Here is a 19,716-nt window from a genome sequence, read left to right on the forward strand (position 1 = left end):
TTCTCACTTACCCTAGGAGCCGTCTGCTTCCTGTGCAAATGAAGGTGAAAAGGCCACATGTCTTACAGCATACAGAGAGGGGCCAAAGGGACGAGGGATGGCTTCCCTGCCCACCCCCAAACCACCCCTGCCCCCAAGGCCATCTCAGTGCATGGGGTCAGTGGGGACTCTGCTTTGGTAACAGTTTCCTCTTGGGTCACAAAAGAAATTCAGAGAAAGGTGTGAACCCTCTGTGGGGCAGCTCTGGCTGCAGAAAGTGGCTGTCATTCTGTCCATCTTGGAGGTCAGAAGTCTGTAGGTTAGGGACTTGCCTATATTCCACACGAAGTCCTGTCACGGGGCACAGAACTGACCTGGAGTCCCCAAGACTCAGCCCAGGGCAGGACCCCACCAGCAGCAGCGGGGGCGGCCCCACAGGCCCGGGTTTCTACAGATGTTTATCCAGATGAGCCGTATCTTCCTCCCACTTCACAAAGCAGAACAAATGCAGGTTGGGAGGTGAGCCCAGCGGTTCTCCAACCTCAAAACCTGATGGAAGAACTGCCTCAGGCACAGCTGGTCCTGCTCCTTTAAGAGCCACAGGTTGGAACCCGGAGCCGCAGGTCTGGCAAACTGTGGGGCCTTGTGTTTCAGTAAGTGACCTTTCTGTTGGCGCTAATTGAGGAGGACTTGCCCGGATGCCAGACGTGCGGGGGCCCTGCCAGGGAGCAGGGAGGGGCCTGAGACTACTCCTTCCAGTAAAAGGCAGGCGTTTTTGGCAGCGGTCAGTTTAGAAGCCTGGCTGCTATTGTAAATCATAAGCTGATTATTGCACTTGTTCTTAAAGTTTCCGAGAGCGGTTCCAGGCAAGCTGTGAGTTGCAACACAATTGAGAGTTAAGTTTATGGTCAGGAAGAACCCTCAGCTCTTCCTCGAGTCTCTGACTCCCACTCCTTACGCTGGAACCCCAGCGCAGCCGGGCGAGGGAGGCCCCTGCAGCAGCGTGTCCTGGGCGGGCGCCACAGGACTTCACCCCCAGGCTCTGAGCGGACACACGGGCCTAAGTGGTGTTGAGAATTAATGGAAGACCTTCGTGACGGCTGAAGTGTGGTTTCAAAGTCACCAAGTGTTGGAGAAACCCCTGGGGTCTGGCAGGCCTCTCCGCCTCCTGTGCAGACGGTCTCACCGCGGTACCACCCTCCCTCCGTCTGGGCCTTGCGGGAGCTGAGCCGGCCCCTGCGCCAAATCGCTCGTTAACATTCGTGTCAGTGTTTCCATTATAAAGTGCTCTTTCCTCCTTCAGGAATATACGGCCCAACTGTAAAATTACCCTCGAGGCTGCAGGCTGGCTCAGACCCGGCGGTCTGGCTTCCTCCAGGGGGCTGCAGGGACCCCCGGGGATGGCCCCCGCCCGGCGTGACCCACCCAGGACTCAGGGGGCAGCCGCCCTGCACGGACCCTGGCGAGCGCAGGCAAGGGAAGGGGACAGCAGCCGCTGGCCAGGGACTGTCAGCCTCTGCTACTCAGAGAAAAGTCTAGAACCTGCGTGCGGTGTTAGGTCCTGGACCCAACGACACAACAGGGGCCCGGGTAGGGGAAAAGCTCCATTTCACAAGCTGTCCAAGAATCCCGATGACCCAGCGACAGGAGGAAGCGAGATGAGGAGGTGAGTCCGGTCACGGGTCACGCCAATGCAATGCAACGTGTTTGCCTGCTTCTAAAAATCCTCAGTAACACTTTTTAATATACAAGAGTCAAAAGTACAGCAGTTTTACAATGTAGGAAAATTTAATACATACTATATAAACAACATTATTTACATCAGAAATCACTAGGACAGTGGCATTTTTCACAAATATAAATTAATTACTGTTTAGTCAACAGGTTTTAAAAGTCCACAATTTTACAATAAAGAAAAATCACCCGTCCCCAACCAAGTGGGGCGCAGATGGACTAAAGCAGCCTGGACCCCTGGCCTGGCTCTCCTCGCCGACACGGCCACCCCCAGACGAGCTGGGGGCCCACCGCTCCTGCTGACGAGTGGGTTTTGGTCTGTAGGATTTCCGCGTCGCTGTGTGAATTCGTAACTGGATTGCGTTTGCACCGTGCGCATGCGCCCTGATGTGGCCCTCAGGTATCAGGTTAGAGTGTCTGCAGCACGACGTGAGAGGTGTCCTGGGTTCCCGTCGGAGGGTGTGAGAAAGGAATGGCTGAAAGGAGGGGGAGCCCGGGGCAGCAGCCGATGGGGGGGGCCAGTCTGGGGTTGCCGCGTCCTCGGCGGAGACGAGGGCACACAGGTGAATCCGTGCTCCTGGTCAGGTTCCTGGTGGCGCTAACTCTCCTCTTCCTCGGCCCCTGCTCTACCTAGTAACTACATCCTTCAGAGCCAGTCTCCATGGAAAACCATCCTCAGAGACTTGGGGGCGGCTTCTCCCATCCACGAGTCAGATAATTCCTATTTGTGCAAATTTCTGGTTTTGACAGAAGCATACAGTATTCATACTGACTATGAGGAAATGCTTTTTCTACCAACCCACTCTGCACACACACTCCGGCACCTCAACAGATGCTTTTGTGAGGATACTGTACTTTCTGTAATCAATTTAACACTGATCTGGCTGATGCTGCCTTTTGTGGCAGCATATGGCACTACAAGTCCTGATGTGAACAAAAGGAAGCTCCTTTTTCCTCATGATGAGACATCTTTGGGAATAACTCGCATCTCCTATCAACAACTCCAGAGGAAAAAAAAACAAAAACCTTGAACTCTGAAACGCAGGCTCCACCAGTCCTCCCCCTGGCCCCTCTAACTCAAAGGGTCACGACCTGACCTCCTACAGGGGAGGCCGAGCTGGGGCCTGCTCTGCAGACCCCATGGCCTGTTGATGGCTCGGGGGCCTGCAAGCCAGCCTGCCCTTCCTCTCTGGCCCGGGTAGTGTCAGTACCGTGGGGAGGGAACCCAACCTGAGCAGAGACACAGTTTCCTATCTCCCCCACACAGCACTCAGGCATGGCCCCGGTGGGGTGACCGTGGCTGGGGCTCTGCTGTGGTCCCCCAGGCAGTGCTCTGGGCAGGTGCTCTACAAGCCCAAGCTGAACGACCCCAAGTACCAGGAGGAGAAGTGGACCAGGAGGTGCTGAGCCCACAGAGCCCACACCAGCTGTGTGGACCCAGCCTCTCACAAGGACCTCGGCACAGGTGAGCCAAAGACGCTCCGGGGAGCAGAGAGCACGAGCCCCCCAGAGCCGTCCCTGCTTCACCGTGTGAGGCAACAGTAAAGGCGTGAGTGGTGCTGCCCAGGAACCGGCGAGTGTGTAGATGGTGACTCATGGAGTCCCCTGTAGAGGAGCAGTTAGTGTGGGGAGTGTGACCCTGTGTACACCGAGGTAAGGGTTTCCACCAGCTCTGAGCCGGGAGACTCACAGGCTCACTGCACGTTCAAGTCAGTTATTCTGTCTCCGTCTAGAAAGGCCTTTGGATACTCTAACAATACTGGTGAGTTATATTTAGGGTGAACAGAACGGAAGGCCCGAGAACCAGGAGTTCTGAGGCTGCTTAACTGCTGTAGCTAACCTGCCTCCCATCCCCTCCTCTAGTCCAGCTCTTCCTACCTACAGCTCAGTCACCCTGTCCTTGAAGGCTTCCAGTTTTGGGGGCAACAGTGAACTTAGGTTTAGACTTAGCCTGACCTCATTCTAAAACCATACTGAGTTCAGTTCTAATGATCTCCAACCAGCAGTGCAGCATGTTCAGCACAGGGAGTAACTGATTTGTATCTGGTCACCCACTGCAGGAATGGCAGATGTGTGATTCCATGAATCCTCCTTCCTCAGGTTGTGCAAAGGGAACCAAGATGAGCTGCAGATGGTGACCCACCACTGCCCGGACCACACCACCAACCCCCCCACCCCCAGGCTGGGAAACCCATCCACCCCCCTCCCCAGCGCCCTGCCCCGGTGCCGCCAGCACCCAGCCAGGCATGAGCCTCTTCCCTCCCCGTCCTCTCCAGTCATCATCACTCAGTGTGGGAGCCCACCTAGAAGTGGATTCGGGAGCTCTGGCCACGCACCCCTGCCCCGCCCCGCCCTGCACTCAAGGCCACTCCCAGGCAAGCCAGCCCCCGCCCACTGCAGCTCGGACCCACTACCTTGCCTAGCGGGGGCGGGGACAGGGGTGGGGCTGGGGTTGGGGGATGGGGGTGGGGGGGTTGTGCAGGCAGTAAAGGAGGCCCACGCAGGAGACCACACCTCTGAGACACACAGTGTGGGAAAATTTAGTGTTGCTGGGGAAGAGGCCGTGGAGGAGGTGGCTCCCCACCCCCGCCCCTCCACACCACAGCTGTCACACAGTGAGGCTCGAGTGTCACTTCTCCCGAGGACACGTCTGAGGGGGTACCTGCTCCCCTGCAAGTCCTGTGGTGCGAGACCCCACCCACGTGTCCCCTCACCCCGTCAGCAGCATCCGTCTCATCAGAGTGCACCAGACCCCGTGTGTCCAGCGGGTCCCAGCAGCCTTCATGCACTCGTGCCTTCCCTGACCCCACAATGAGGTCCAGGGCAACAAAACATTCACGACTCTAAGACCTCTCCTGCCTTCACAGGGAAACAGCCCGTGAAGCTGGTAGACAAAAGCATCACCACTTCCTCCTGGCACCCATCCGAGTGGGAGGCCAGGACCAGGCCGGAATGCGATGGGTGCCCAAGTGCAGGAGGGGGTGACCCAGATCAAAGCCGGACTGAGTCGAAGGCCCCCACACTCTGAGTGCCCCTCAGCAGCAGGCTGACGGCAGCCCCGCGTCCAGAAACACCCTCTCGGGTCTGGGTAACCGGCTCCTGTGGATCAGACCAAAGACGTCCAGGTGCTTCATGACGCTTGCGCTCCCCTGCTTTCCAAGCGTTCCTTTATGTTTTCCTAACATTCCAGTTATAATCTGGGTTGTTTTTCTGTTCTAGTGATCTCTCCAAAGGAGACCGATGATCCAGGGGTGACTTGGAGTCGTGAGGAGATTTCTGAGAAGGGGGCGAGCGAGGATCTGAGACCGCGGGGTGCAGCGGCGGCAGGGGCTGTTTATACTCCCCCAGTTTGTCTGTGTGGAAAGAGCGGTGATGGTCCGAGGGCCCCTGGCCATGGTAGCCCATAGTGGGGCGGTGATCAGACATTCGTCGGAAATCCTGCTGGTGGTAATTTTGAGGCCTAAATTCATCGGATCGCCTCCGCTTGGAGTCATGATGGTGCCTGAAATAGAGACAAGAGAATCAGCTGAAGACCAAGGCTGGATTCCCACACCTCCTCCGTCATCCACTGGCTCTTCCTCACACTGGAGGACACTTCCAGGGACTCAGAGCAAATACTAACATTACTAGAACTCAAAACCAAAACCAAAACCAAACTAAAGTAGTAACAAAGGGCTATTTTATACTTGTTGGCAAAACACAGCCCATGAAATGACATGAGCCTCATCAAGTCTGCAATGAAACAAGCACAAACTTGACTCACTGATGGCTTTGTAAACTCACATTCCCTTCAGGAAAACTGGCAAGACCTACTAACACTTTCATGCTCCTCACCCAGCCCAGGAGAAAAAGAGCCACGGAAATCATTTTCCAAGTTATTAATAACAGCAAAAACTCAAGCAACCTAGATATTCAACAGTAAGTGCAGTGTTAATTACTTTCAAACAGACTCAATGTGAAGAATATTAAGATTTTTAGTCAGGACTATGGCAAACTGCCTATTATACTGTTAACAGAGAAGCTGTAAAAGTCAACAACAATCCCCAACTCAAGAATGGGCAAAGGACTTGAACAGACATTTCTCCAAAGGAGATGCACAAACGGCTCCAAAGTACATGAGAAGACGCTCAACATCTTTAATGAGCATTAATCACTAGGGAAATGCAAGTCAAAACTACCGTCAGGATGGCTACATTCAAAACACTGAAAATAAATGTTGGTGAAAATGTGGGAAAATTGCAATTCTCATACACAGTTGGTTGGGACTGTAAAATAGTTCTGCTCTAGTGGAAAACAGTTTGGTGGTTCTCTTTAGAACTACCATATGACTAACAACTCCAATCCTAGGTAAATAACCCCAAAGCACTGAGAACAGATACTCAAACAAACACACACCACGCTCACAGTAGCACTATTCACAATAACCAAAAGGCAGAAAAACTCAAATGTCCACTAATGAATGAATGGATAAACCAAATGGACAATGTATTAGGTTGACGCAAAAGTAACTCTGGTTTTGCATTGCTGAACTTTGCCATTTGATGTGGAAATACATTCTTAAATAAATGTGTTGTACATCATTTTAATGTGCGTTTCTCACTTCACGTTTTTTTGCTAATGACATATTACTTGCTCTTTATGTTTATTTTAGACTACAGAAATGATGTTAGACAAAAAAGCAAATTCGAGTGATTTTCTTAATGAGTTCAAAATGGGTCGTAAAGCAGCAGAGACAACTCACATCCACAACGCATCTGGCCCAGAAACTGCTAATGAAGGTTCAGCACAGTGGTGGCTCAAGAAGCTCGCAAAGGAGCTGAGAGCCTCCACGATGAGGAATGCAGGGGCCGGCCCCTGGAAGCAGATGGCAACCCACTGACAGCAATCGCTGAAGATGAGGAATGCAGGGGCCGGCCCCTGGAAGCGGATGGCAACCCACTGACAGCAGTCACTGAAGATGGTCCTCTGGTAACCATACAGGAAGATGCCAAAGAACTCAATGTCGACCATTCTGTGGCCATTCGGCATGTGAAGCAAATTGGAAAGGTGAAAAAGCTCAGTACGTGGGTGCCTCATTAGCTGACCACAAATCAGAACAACCGCCGGTTTTCTATAAAACATCGATCCATTTCTCGGATTGTGATGTGTGATGAAAAGTGGATTTTACAAGACAACCAGTTAGGGGTTGGAGAAGCAGCTCCAAAGCGCTTCCCAAAGCCAAACTTGCACCAAAAAGAGGTCGTGGTCACTGTTTGGTGGTCTGCTGCCCGTCTAATCCACTAGAGCTTTCTGAATCCCAGCGAAACCATTACAGCTGAGAAGTATGCTCAGCAAGTCAATGAGATGTACCAAAACCTGCTACACTTGCAGCTGGTATTGGTCAACAGAAAAATGAGCCCAATTCTTCTCCACAACACCACCTGACCACAGGTCACACAACCAAAGCTTCCAAAAGCTCAATCAATGGACCACGAAATGTTGCCTCATCTGCCATATTCACCTGACCTCTCGCCAACTGACGACCACTTCCTTCAGGCATCTCAACAACTTTTTGTTGGCAAAATGCTTCCAAAACTAGCAAGAGGCAGAAAATGCTCTCCAAGAGTTCACTGAATCCCAAAAGCACGGACTTTTATGCTACAGGAATAAACAAACTTCTATCTCATTGGAAAACATGTGTTGATTGTAATGGTTCCTGTTTTAAGAAAGATGTGGTTGAGCCTAGTTACAGTGATTGAAAATTCAGTCTGAAACCACAATTACTTTTGTATACACCTAATATATACACTGGAATATCATTCACCCATGAAAAGAACTGAAGTACTGATACATGGTACAGTGTGAATGAAGCTCTAAAATATCATGTTAAACATCTGAAAATGCCAACCATAAAAGCCACATATTGTATGATTCCATTTATGCAAACTGTCCAGACTAAGCAAGTCCACAGAAACAGAATGCAGAAGACGGGTGGCTGCCAGAAGCTAGGCAGAGAGAAGATGGGGAGTGACTACTTAGTGGCCAGAATTTTCTTTAAGGGGATCAAAGTGTTTTGGAACTTGACAGAGGTGGTGGTTGCACAACACACTGAATATACTAAATAAATGTCCCTGAATTATTCACTTTAAAATAATTTATGTTATGTGAGTTTCACCTGAATGAAAAAAGGAGGAGGGGAGAGGATGGGAGGGAGGGAAAGAGAGACAGACTGCCCAGGTTCCAGCCAAGATACCTACTGCTCAAACAGTCAGAAAGGGACAAAATGTGTCGACAATGGTTATCAAGACACCAGATGTCAGGAAAGAAAGAACAACACTCCCTGTGGGATGAGAAACGAATGACGTAAGTTTTATAAGCACCCAGCTCAGCAGAAGCCCAGGCTTCCTGAGATGGGGCGGGGGCACCAACACAGCTGGAGTTCAAGTGTAGAGTGCAAGAGAAGAAAGTTCTGCAGAGAAAGGAGCTCAAAGATCAGCAAAGGTGTTCCCTTGGGTATCTAGCTGGATAAGGCTCAGGCTGTATGTGTGCCAAAACTACCCAGGGGCCACGGGGGAAGACAGAGAAGGACAAGAGATGCTTGTGCCCTGTGCTCACGCAGGGCTGGAGCAGTGCCTGCTCTCTTCTCACCAACCAGACTGGAACCCTCTGCTCCGAGGGGCACTGGTCCAACGCCATGAGGGGCCTTGCCACAGCGGGGAAGTCCATGTGCCCTCGCCCCAGCACCGCTCCAGTGCTGCCTCGTAAGTCCCACCAGCAAGATCTTAAACAAACTGTTCCCAAGTAACTAAACTGCTTCTGGACAAAACTCCAGAACATTTATAGGAAGACAAAAATATCCAGCACTTAACTAGGTATCTAATAAAAAATTATCAGGCATAGAGAAATAAAAGCAAAAATAAGCAAATGGGACCTCATCAAACTTAAAAGTTCTTGGACAGCAAAGAAAACCATTAACAAAACAAAAATCAACCTATGGAATGGGAGACAATATCAGCAGACAATGCCACCAACAAGGATTTAATCTCCAAAATATACCAACGGCTCACACAACGCAGTAACAAATAAACAAACTCTGTTGAAAGATGGGCAGAGGGACTCCCTTGGGGGTCCAATAATTAAGACTTCATGTTCCAATGCAGGTGGTGCAGATCTGATCCTTGGTCAGGGAGCGAAGATGCCATGTGCTGCACGGCCAGAAAACCAGGACACAACAAACTCAATACAGACTTTAAAACAATGGTCCGTATTTAAAAACAAAAAACACCTTAAAAAATGGGTAGACCTAAAGAGAGATTTCTTCAAAGAAGACACACGGATGAAAAGATACTTCACAGTGCTAATTATTAGGGAAACACAAATCAGAACTGCAATGTACCACCTTACACTGGTCAGAATGGCTGCCATTAGAAAGTCTACAAATAAATTGTCAGAGAGGGTGTGGAGAAAGGGAACCCTTTTTTACATTATTAGTGGGAATATAAATAGATATAGCCACTATGGAAAAAAGTATGGAGGTTCCTCAAAAAGCTGATATAGAGTTGCCATATGATCCAGCAATCCCACTCCTGGGCATATATCTGAACAAAACTCTAATTTGAAAAGATACAGACATCCCTATGTTTACAGCAGCACTGTTTATAATAGTCAAACATGGAAACAAATGTTCATGGACAGATAAATAAAAAAGGTGTGGTGCACATATACAATGGAATATTACTTTCAACTATAAAAAAATAAATGTCATTGGCTGCAATATGGATAAACCTAGATAATATACTAAGTGAAGTTAAATCAGAAAGAGAAAGATATCATTTGATATACTTTGTTTACATGTGGAATTTTAAAAAATGATGCAAAGGAACTTATTTACAAAACAGAGACTCAGATATAGAAACACTTCCAGTCACCAAAGGGGAAAGGGTGTCAGGAGGGATGAATCGGGAGTGTGGGATTAGTAGACACAAACTGCTATCACACAAGAGAGAAGCAACAAGGCCCTACCGGATAGCTCAAGGAACTATATGCAAAATTCCATAAGAAACCAAAATGGAAAAGAACAGAACCAGGAAAGTAAGACCTACAGTGAGGCAATAATAAATCAATCAATTGAAACTGACCCAAATGATAAAAATTAGCAGACAAGGATAGAAAACCATTTTTAAATTGTATACCAGATTTCAAAACGTCAAAGACAGACATGATTAAAAAAGGAACGGAAACTATCCAAATGAAACAGAGAAAACATCATTTAAAAAAAACACAGCACCAGTGAACTGTGAGACAAATGTCTAACTGGAATCTTCACAAGAGTGAGGGAACAGAATAAAGTAGTCAAGAAATAATCATAAAAAAATGAAAAAATGATAAATGTACAGCTCGAAGAATTCCCAAGCATAAGAAAAACAGGAAAAATACACCATGGCACATTATAATCAAATTGCTAAAAACCAGTGGTGAAGAAAAAGACACATTATGCAAAGAATAAAGATGACAGATTTTTTATCAGAAATGATACAAGTAGAAAGTAGATGAACATCATTAAAGTACTGAAATAAAGTGTCAATCTATAAATTTATACCTGTCAATCTATGAATTTATACCCAGCAGAAAATATTTCTGTTAAGTGAAGACAAAATAAAGACTTTTTCAGACATACAAACGCTGAAAGAATTTATCACCAGCAGACCCACACTAAAACCAAAGTCCTTCAGGCAGAAGAAAAATTATGCGATATGGAAATACAGAGCCACGCAGGACAACGCAGGGCAAATGCCCACTGGAGCCAGACAAGAGGACAGGGACGCGTGGGGGCGAGGGGCACAGACCGCCTAACAGAGGCACAGACGCGTGGGGGCGAGGGGCACAGACCGCCTAACAGAGGCAGCTGCTGCTCAGCCACAGCTACTACCCTAAAGCAGCCCGGTGTCACCAGCTCTTCCAAAAAGAAGGCAGGATGTGGAGATGTTCATATGAACATTTCCTATGTTAGACTCTAGGTGCAGCCAGAGCCTGTCTTTAGCCTAGGGGAAACTGAAGCTCCTAGGAAGTTAAAATATAGCTAAGTCCTGAAATTAAAGAGAGATAAAACCTCTTTAGCCCTTCCTAACTCTCACAACTACTCTTACAGAAGCTGGCCCATCGGAACATGATATAATGGCTGCAGAGAAGGGATGACTTGGACAGGCTCTGACCCTTGAAACTGCAGCTCCTGGCGTACCACCAGCTGGGTCCCGCCTGGTGTGGCCAAGAGCCTAGTACAGTCACCATTCTGACTGCTGATTCTAGCATTTTATGGCTACCCATTCTCTAGACTTTCTCAGAGGAAGAAAGCAAACTCTCCCTACGCAAGTGTGATGATGAAACCACAGGTGGCTCCCTGGCCCCAAGAATGACACGTAAAACCTGTAACGTAACGTGGCATTCACGTAACATGGCATTCAAGGCCCCTCCACCACCCAACCTGTCATCTTCGGGGTGGGCAGCTCATCTTAGGGGCCCATCCTTGCCCTGGTCCTGTGACGTCTATTCTATCTCTCTCTACTTAACTGACTCTTTATGACCCAAATCAAACCTCCCTTCTTCCTCAGCCCTCAGGAAAAACTCAAAAATCCCTTCTTTCATCCACCCATCCCTTGGCACTCAGCATCAGCTGCATCGTTATTTCTTCCCAGCACTCTGAAGACGCCGTGATGGCAGAACACTGAACCAGACTTGGGACCGTGCCCGGCGCACAGTGAGAATGAGCATCTGATGGAGAAGAACATTAAGTGTGCACTGCTTGTCCCTCCCTTCTAGACCTAAAGCCCCAGGCAGAGGTCAGTGCCGAGAGTCTGAGGGCCCTCCACACACCGGTCATAGTAGTCCCTGTGCCCCCGGTGGTCTCGGTCGCTGCTGTACTGGTCGTAAGGTCTCTTTCTTGATAGGTTGTTGGGGCGGTAGCTCCCTGAGCGGTGGGCGTCCACGTGCCGCCGGTCCCCATAATGGTGGTCCTTGTACCAGTGCTGCTCATACTGATGGTGCCTGTCACTCCCCCAGGGCAGATTGCTATTGCCACCACCATAGTTGAACTTTCTTTCCCTCTGCCAGTCGCCTCGATCTGCAAGAAAATAATAATCTCATGACTGCAAGGAATGGCTGCATTTCACTTTCACTAAAGTTTAAACTGCAAAGGGCTGACACGTGCCGCAGACAGTCCATTTCCTCCTTGGCCTCTGTGCTGCTGGTTATCAAACAAGTAACGAGTCCTAACATTCTTTCCCAAAATGTTTAAGGCAAAAGAAAATTTAACACCTTTCTCCTTCTGCAATCTTAAAAACTACTGCTTTTTGTTTTTCCTTTCTTTTTTTTCTTTTACTGCTTTTCATTTTCTATCTGCTTACCTTCCAATCCAGGGCAGACTCTTAAAATGATATCTCACTAAAGCAAACAAAACCCAACACCAACAACAAAAACCCAACACCAAGCAATTATTTGGGAAAAGGCACTGCTGAGTTTCACAGCTATAGGTAATACCTCTGTTTATACCTTTAAGGTTTATTTACCTGCTGGTACCGTCAGCTATGCCTGGCCCCCGAACACCTTGCCAGACCATACCCACTGAGGCTACTCTTCTTCCTCAGCCCACACCACTTCCTTGCATTCTTCCTGTAAAAAGCGATTCCTCTACTCTGGATTCTGTAACTCTCAAGGACGGGAGCTAAACTGCAGTTTGTTTTAGATTCTGTAAGCCTCCCTTTTTTCCTGAGGTGAAGAATCACACTTATGAATCATAAAAGGCAGTGAAAACACTGAAGTCCAGGAAAGGAGGCTCAGCTGGGTTGAAATGTGGTCCCCCAACGTAGAGCCACGTGGGGCCTCTGTGACTGCAGTGAAAACAGGTCTCTGAGTTATAGGGACGGATCCTGACTTAAGATCATCTTGGATTTACATTGGGCCCTAAATCCAATTTGGGACAAAGAGACGCGTAGAGGAAGGCCACGGAGAAAGGAAGAGAGACCGGAGCCAGGCAGCCAGAAGCCAAAGCGCCACGGCCTGCTGGCCCGCACCACAGACCAGGAGAGTGTGTGGAGCAGGCTCTCCCGCAGGCCGCACACGGGAACCCACCCTGCTGACCCCCGGCTGATAGCAGAGCTCTGCCTCTGAAACCGCAGAACATACTTCTCTTCTTCTAAACCACCTGGTTTGCAGCACTGTGTCACAGCAATCTCGGGAAACTCACAGAGATTTTAACCAGCAGGAACTCTGTGGTCTCACGGGACACCCATCTTCCTGTTACAATTTGTTAAGGTCAAAGATGTGCCACCAACTAAACCTCTCTCTACTCACTCTGTTGCCCTTCTAGCGTTTTTCTACAAAGCCAAAGAATAATTCCATCAAGGAACCTGTTTGGCTTAGAAATTCAGACCATCAAAATAATACAAAGTCAACCAGTGGCTTAAATTCATTGCCGACCCAGGGTGGAGCAGGCCAGGGGACCAAGAAGTAAAAAACTTTTGATTATTTAACCAAAGAACCAACAAACAACAAAAAGACACACCTTCACAACATGAAAGGATCGTCTGAAGCCATCTTCAAATAAAAGATGAAACCTTCTATTTTGAAATAGAAGGTTTCAAAAGGGTGTCAAGGTATGTGGTGTAGTAGAGATGCTTAAAACTCAAGCCAAGTCATTTATTTCCAGAGAAAGTAAACAGTGCTTTTCTTCCTTCTTGAGCCCTCCATGGGGTAGGGTCATAGGTTGGGAAGTACTGACTATTAAGCCGAGGGGTGACAAATCCAAAGTTTCAAAGACTACGAGTTAGTTTAATAAGAAGAGTTCTTTCTAAGGATCAGAAGAGAAAAATCAGTGACCTCACAGTCTAATCCCAAGAGGAAAAAAAACCCAGTAAAACTGCTAAGACTGCAGCTAAGGACATGGAAATACTTTCCAACCACGTTACTGTACCGGCATTCCTCACCCCACCAACAAAATGGAGATCAATTAATTCAACTAAGATTTTTAGGATTAATAGATATGGAACTTCTTCTAGATAAGAGTAACTACTGCAGAATTACACCCTGCCAAAAATGATTAGAAAATGCCAGATAAACAGAAAATAATCTGCTTAAAGACATCAAAGAGCAGCCCAAGCAATAAAGACTAGAAGGGATAAGATTCCAAAGAGCAAAAAACCAAAGTCAACTTCTGCGGAAGTCACCGCAGTGCACTGGAGAAATCTGTGATTCTGAGCCTGAGCAAGCAGCTGAATATCTGGGCTTCTCCCAGCAGAGAAGCACTGCTGGAGAAACAGAGCCACCAGCAGAGCCCTTGGTGGTCTTTCTAAGCTCAAGGGGCACTGGAGACTCGAGGGACTCCAAGCACACAGCCAGTTTTCCCTCACAACACTTGCTGAATCTGCAGGGAGCGGAAGGCTGAAAAGCTGAGCTGGAGGCCTTCTGACAAGCGGAACAGTTGAGGGAGGCCCAGTGCCAGGTAAACCAAGACCCGAGTGTAACAGCGGCCGGCGGGGAGGGGCAGCGAGTGCAGCAGGCCCCCTGCCGAGCACCCTGCAGGGCCACGCCCCAGGAACGGGGGACCAGAGGAGGACCAGACCACTCACCGGTGGCAGGGATCGCCTCCCACTCTGCATGACGGGGGAGGAAAGAGCAATCCTCTCTGGGGCAAAGTGACATCATCTGGAGCTTGTACAATTTTTAAAACACAGTGCCTGCCATTTAAACAAAAATAACTCGGCACGCTAAAGGACAGGGCTGTATGACTGAAAACCAAGGGGTAAAAGAAAACACACAAAATGGCTCACAGTAATTCAGATATTAGAGTTAGCGGACAAGAATCTTTAAATATCTACAGTTAATGTGTTTCAAGTAAGAAGAAAAGATGGAGAACATCAATTTTTCTAAAGGCATGAGAACTTTACTGGAAGCTGAGAATGTACTTTAAAGAAAACAAGTCAAATGCAAATCCTAACACTGAAGTTTAAAAAGAAACTACAATGAAATGAAAGTTTATGTTTGGCAAAACTAATACAGTTATGTAAAGTTTAAAAATAAAATAAAATTAAAAAACAAAAACAAAACAAAACAAAAACCAAACCAAAAAAAAAAAAAAAAGAAAGAAAGTTTATGGAACATTTGACTCTCTGTAAAATTAATACCACGCTTCCATATATACCAGTGGTTCCCAATCTTCTTGGCACCAGGGAGTGGTTTTGTGGAAGACGATTTTTCCATAGACTGGGAAGAAGGTTTGGTTTGGGGATGATTCAAGTGCATCACACTTACTGTGCACTTAATTTCTATGACAACATCAGCTCTACCTCAGATCATCAGGCATAAGATCCTGTAGGTTGGGGGCCCGTGATATATATTTTTTTAAGATTTTGTTCTATATGCTTTTTTCTTATTATTTTTATCTTTAAAAGTAATTCACGCTCATTGTAACCAGTGAAGTAACAGATACGGAAAAATTAATTTTCTCCAATCCTCCCACATTTTACCAGCCTAGAAGAAAAAAAGACAAAGAAAAGGAAGTGTTAATTGCTCAATCGTGTCCGACTCTTTGGGACCCCATGGACTCTAGCCCACCAGGCTCCTCTGTCCATGGGATTCAGCAGGCAAGAATACTGGAGTGGATTGCCATTTCCTTCTCCAGGGGATCTTTCTGACCCAGGGATGGAACCTGGGTCTCCTGCATTGCAGGCACACTCTCCACTGTCTGGGCCACCAGGTCTAAGGTAACTGCTATTGTGTGTATGCTTTCACATCTCTCTCTATGCTTATGCAAATACATTATTCAAATATTTATGATGGGAAACAGCTTGGTGGCTCCTCAAAAAGTTAAACACAGAATTATCACATAACCAAGCAATTCCACGTTCCTAGCTATACACCTAAAAGACCTGAAAATAGGCACTCAAATAATTGCATGCGAATGTGCACAGCAGTACAATTCAGAACCACCAAAAGCAGAAACCCAAACGCCCACCAACTAGTGAAAGAACAAACTGTAGTCCAACCACGTAGTGGTGTATCATTCAGTCACAGAAGGAGTCAAGTACCGACACGTGCCACAGGGAAGACCCTGAAAACCAGAGCCCAGTGAAGGCCCAGCACATACTACATGAGTCTGTGTGACGCTATTAACACAGAGTCCAGAATAAGTAAATCCACAGCTGGGGAGGGGCAAATGAAGCGTGTTTTCTCTCTGGGATGATCAAAACGCTTTGGCACTTGACAGAGGTGGTGGTTACACAGCTTTGTGAGTGTTCTAAATGTCGCTGAACTGTTCATTTTAAATGGCTACACTTCTTTACGGTACGTGACTTTCACGTTAGTAAAGTTAAACACACATGCCACAGAGATTCTGTGGTTCTTGCTGCTGCTTTTTTTCCTTCCAATTTTGACTTTTATCTATAAAGCAACTCATTTTTTTTAACAACTGCTAATAATACAGAGTATAAATGCCCTATTATTCATCTAACCATCTTTCTATTAGTGGGAAGTCAATTTATTTCCAGCTTTTTGCCATTACAAGGCTACAACAGCACCCTCATCATACGTGTCTGCATTTCTACAGGACAGACTCCCAGAAAATGGGCCTCTGGATTTAGATACTCCAGACTATTTTCTGGAGTAGCAAGTCACACTCAGGAATTGGTGTGAATTTCACACTATAATTTTTGCTGATCTGAATGGGTTAAAAAAAACGGTTAACTTATTGTTACTTTAACGTACATTTCCCTAGTAGTAATACTGTTCATCTTGTCCTATGGGCCATTTGAATCTCCTCTTCCAAATGAATTGTCCATTCCTAACCTTTGCCCATTTTTGTATTTGGTCATCCGGCTGTTATCAATTCATAAGGGGTTTTTCAGTATTACCAGTTTACCATGTAACTCTCATATACAGTGTAAACGGTTTCCCTCAGTCTCTCGTTCGTCTTTTGTTTACTTGTGCGAGTTATGTTCTTCCTAAAGTTGAATTAAGCCTTTTGGATCTTTATTCGTGTATTATTTCACTGAGAAAAAAAAGAAGACAACAAAGTGAGAGAAAAGAATGAAGCACAAAGGCCGGGCCGCTGTCTCTGGAAAGGAAAACAATTTTTTTGTCACCTCTTCTTAAAGCTTCTCTGACGACTCACCTGCATTACTGAAGTGTCTCTTGTTGGGGTGACTGTAGTTGTCTCTTGGGTGTCCATGCATCTGCGGGCCATGAGAGGCAGGCAAGTGAGGCTTCTGTGGGTGAAGGTTGTGCGGGGTGTGGGGCTGAGACATCAGGGAGTCACGGCTGGAACCTGAGGCCTCTGGTCGAAATGGTTTCTTACCACCAATCACATCCTCTTTCTTCTTCTGCTCCTGGAGAGTCAAAGGAAACCAAAGACCCTCAGGATCCTAGGCGCAGTACCCAAGAACAGTATAAAGATCATCACCTTTGAACATTTCCCTCTTGATTTTTGACAAGTCCCTCTTGGCTTCCCTGCTGCTTAATACCTTCTTAAGAAAAAATGCTCATAAACTCCACTGAGTTCCAGGGCATGAAAACCCTACAGAGCTCCATCTGCTGCTGCACCTACTGGCCCCTCACTGTAAGGAAGCCAGTCTCCATGACCCGTAGCTGTCAGAGCCTGGGGTGAGGAACAGGTGCCAGGCTGTCAGCCCTCCTGCAGGCTGCTCTTGGACCACGTGAAACCAGAACCACCAACCCCCCGACTGGTCCAGTGGGAACTGGTTCCCATGCCAAAGTCATCACACTGAACATCTATCTAAGTAACATCATGTCTCTACCACAGAAATGACTATTCAAAATAAAAACATCAGAAAATATAGTAAGGAAACACTAAGAAATGTGAGGTGACGTGAAATCTCACCACCAAGGGAATTACTGTTAATAATCTGGGCCGGTATGTGTTTATATATATATATATACACAGTAGTCCCCCCAGTCCCTGGGTGGTGCAGTCCAAGGCCCTCAGTGGGTGCCTGACACTCAGGACAGCACCGAATCCGTGTGCACATATGCCCGTGCCACTTCACGGCAGGCACAGTAAGAGGACATCCAAACGGCCAGCGTCACTCCGCTTGGGCTTTGTGGCTATCATCAAATACAATAAGGATTACGTGAACACAGCACTGCAGTACCGTAACAGTCGATCTGACGGCCGAGGGCCACCAATTAACTAGCACACAGGCGGTGAATCCAGTGTGGACATGCTGCACAAAGGGATGGTCACGTCCCAGACAGGATGGAGCAGGACGGCTCAGGATTTCACCACGCTACTCAAACCCGTGCGTAAATTACAACTTCCAGATTGTTTATCTCTGGAATTTTCAATGTAATATTTTAAGACTATGACTCACTGCAGTTAACTAAAACTGTGGAAAGCAAGACTACATAGGAGGAACTCCTATCTTGTGTGTGTGTGCATGTGTGTGTGTGTTTTAAACAAAAGTATTACTTAACATTCTTTTTTCAGTTAATGTACTGTGAAAATCTTATGTGAATACCTACTGAATATTACTATAATATTTATGGTTGAATAGTCCCTGATATGGATACATGAAGTCATTTCCACATAAACATATTTAAATAATTATCTCTTTTAACTAAATTCTTAGAAGAACTGCATGTTTTAGTCTTTCTGTAAACCCTACTGAATTATCCTCCAGAAAGGCTGTGAATGTATACAATAACCCCAACTAGTAGGCCCACTAGTGTCATTACCACCTTAATCTAACTTCTGATAACCTGACTGATGAAGCCCTTTACCCTTTACAGCATATGTCCAACTTACACTTATCCTAACTTCCCCTCTTCCCTCAAGTGCCTTGCCCAACTGTTTCACTCCTTACTGGGGCTTTTCCTAACTATTCTTTCAAAGACTTTTCACAACGCGTAAAGTTCACGCTAACATTCAGCAAAAGTGTTATTATAGTATTCCTGTATATTGCTGTTCTAACATATTTTTCCATGTGAAACTAAATTATAAACCACTTGACGATGCTGCCCCACAGCTCAAAGCAGTGCTGGCACAGGACACGTGCGTGCAACAGGAGACAGCTGCCCTGCGCCTGGCACGACTCCAGGTGCTGACGATCCGGGAGAGGATGAGTGCCCTTCAGCCCGCAGGCCTCCTCGGAGTGGATGGGTTGGTGAAGGAGGTGCTGGGTGTTCCTAGACTGGCTCTACGTGGCTAACTGGTGGGAGGGCCCACAGGGCAAGTCAGCAGATCTGCAAATGGACACACTTGAACAAGGAACGCTGCCCTGCAGCATCGGCCAAATGTCTTCGTGCCTATCTCCCGCTACCAAAGAAGGGGCAGCATCTCCTGGGCGCCCTTCTGTGTTTGCTCCTTTATGCAAGTGGTTGGTGCCCTGTGTGCAAAAGCTGGAAGGACACCAAGGGCACATGGCCCAGAGAGAAGAGAGAAGGCGGGCGCTGCCCACGACGTCCTCTTTCAAGAGCCACACTGATAAGCCACCGCTGAGACAGGTGCATATGGAGGGAAGGGCCTGGTGAGTAAACGCTTCCAGGACATAAGAACACAGAGGAACAGGCCCTCATCAGAATGCCAGCCCTGTATGGCCCCTGTACACTGACACTACCACCCATCAGGTCTCAGCCGATAGTCTGACTGCTTGTGGAGTATGTGGACAAACTGCACGGCTAAGACGGCGGAAGAACCCAGCAGGCAAGAACCCACCCGCAGCCCCTCTCGGACCCAGGCCTCCATCTGTAAAGTAAGAGCAGGGAACCCCGGGCCCTTTCCAGACCACAACCTACGAGTTTACGATCATCTCCTGAGACAAAAACAGGAATGAGGGAATTTTTTTGGCAGAACTGGTTTTTATCTGTTTGTATGAATTAGGCTTAAATTTGTATTTTTACCTCTTCTTCTTGAGATCTTTTCTTATGAGCCATCTTGTATAACTTGTGCAATTTTCGAGCATCAAATTCTGTAAACTTGGAGACAAAAATCCATAGGTTCCTAAAAAAAAGAAAAAGAAA

At 47.3% G+C, this 19,716-nt stretch overlaps 1 protein-coding gene across 6 annotated transcripts in view; it reads right to left on the bottom strand.

Moving 5' to 3' along the window:
- Positions 1-1,748: 1,748 nt before the first annotated feature.
- CHD2 (chromodomain helicase DNA binding protein 2) overlaps positions 1,749-19,716 on the bottom strand; it is a 112,092-nt gene continuing 94,124 nt past the window's right edge. For all 6 annotated transcript variants that reach the window (XM_061394299.1, XM_061394301.1, XM_061394303.1 and 3 more), the window contains 4 exons: positions 19,597-19,696; positions 16,853-17,066; positions 11,563-11,809; positions 1,749-5,215 (listed from right to left, as the gene is read on the bottom strand). In XM_061394299.1, the coding sequence (XP_061250283.1) occupies positions 4,882-5,215; positions 11,563-11,809; positions 16,853-17,066; positions 19,597-19,696 (895 nt within the window). In that variant the 3' untranslated portion in view covers positions 1,749-4,881. The remainder of the gene's footprint in view (positions 5,216-11,562; positions 11,810-16,852; positions 17,067-19,596; positions 19,697-19,716) is intronic.

Source organism: Bos javanicus, chromosome 21, assembly GCF_032452875.1.
Source record: "Bos javanicus breed banteng chromosome 21, ARS-OSU_banteng_1.0, whole genome shotgun sequence".
Classification (NCBI taxonomy): domain Eukaryota; kingdom Metazoa; phylum Chordata; class Mammalia; order Artiodactyla; family Bovidae; genus Bos; species Bos javanicus.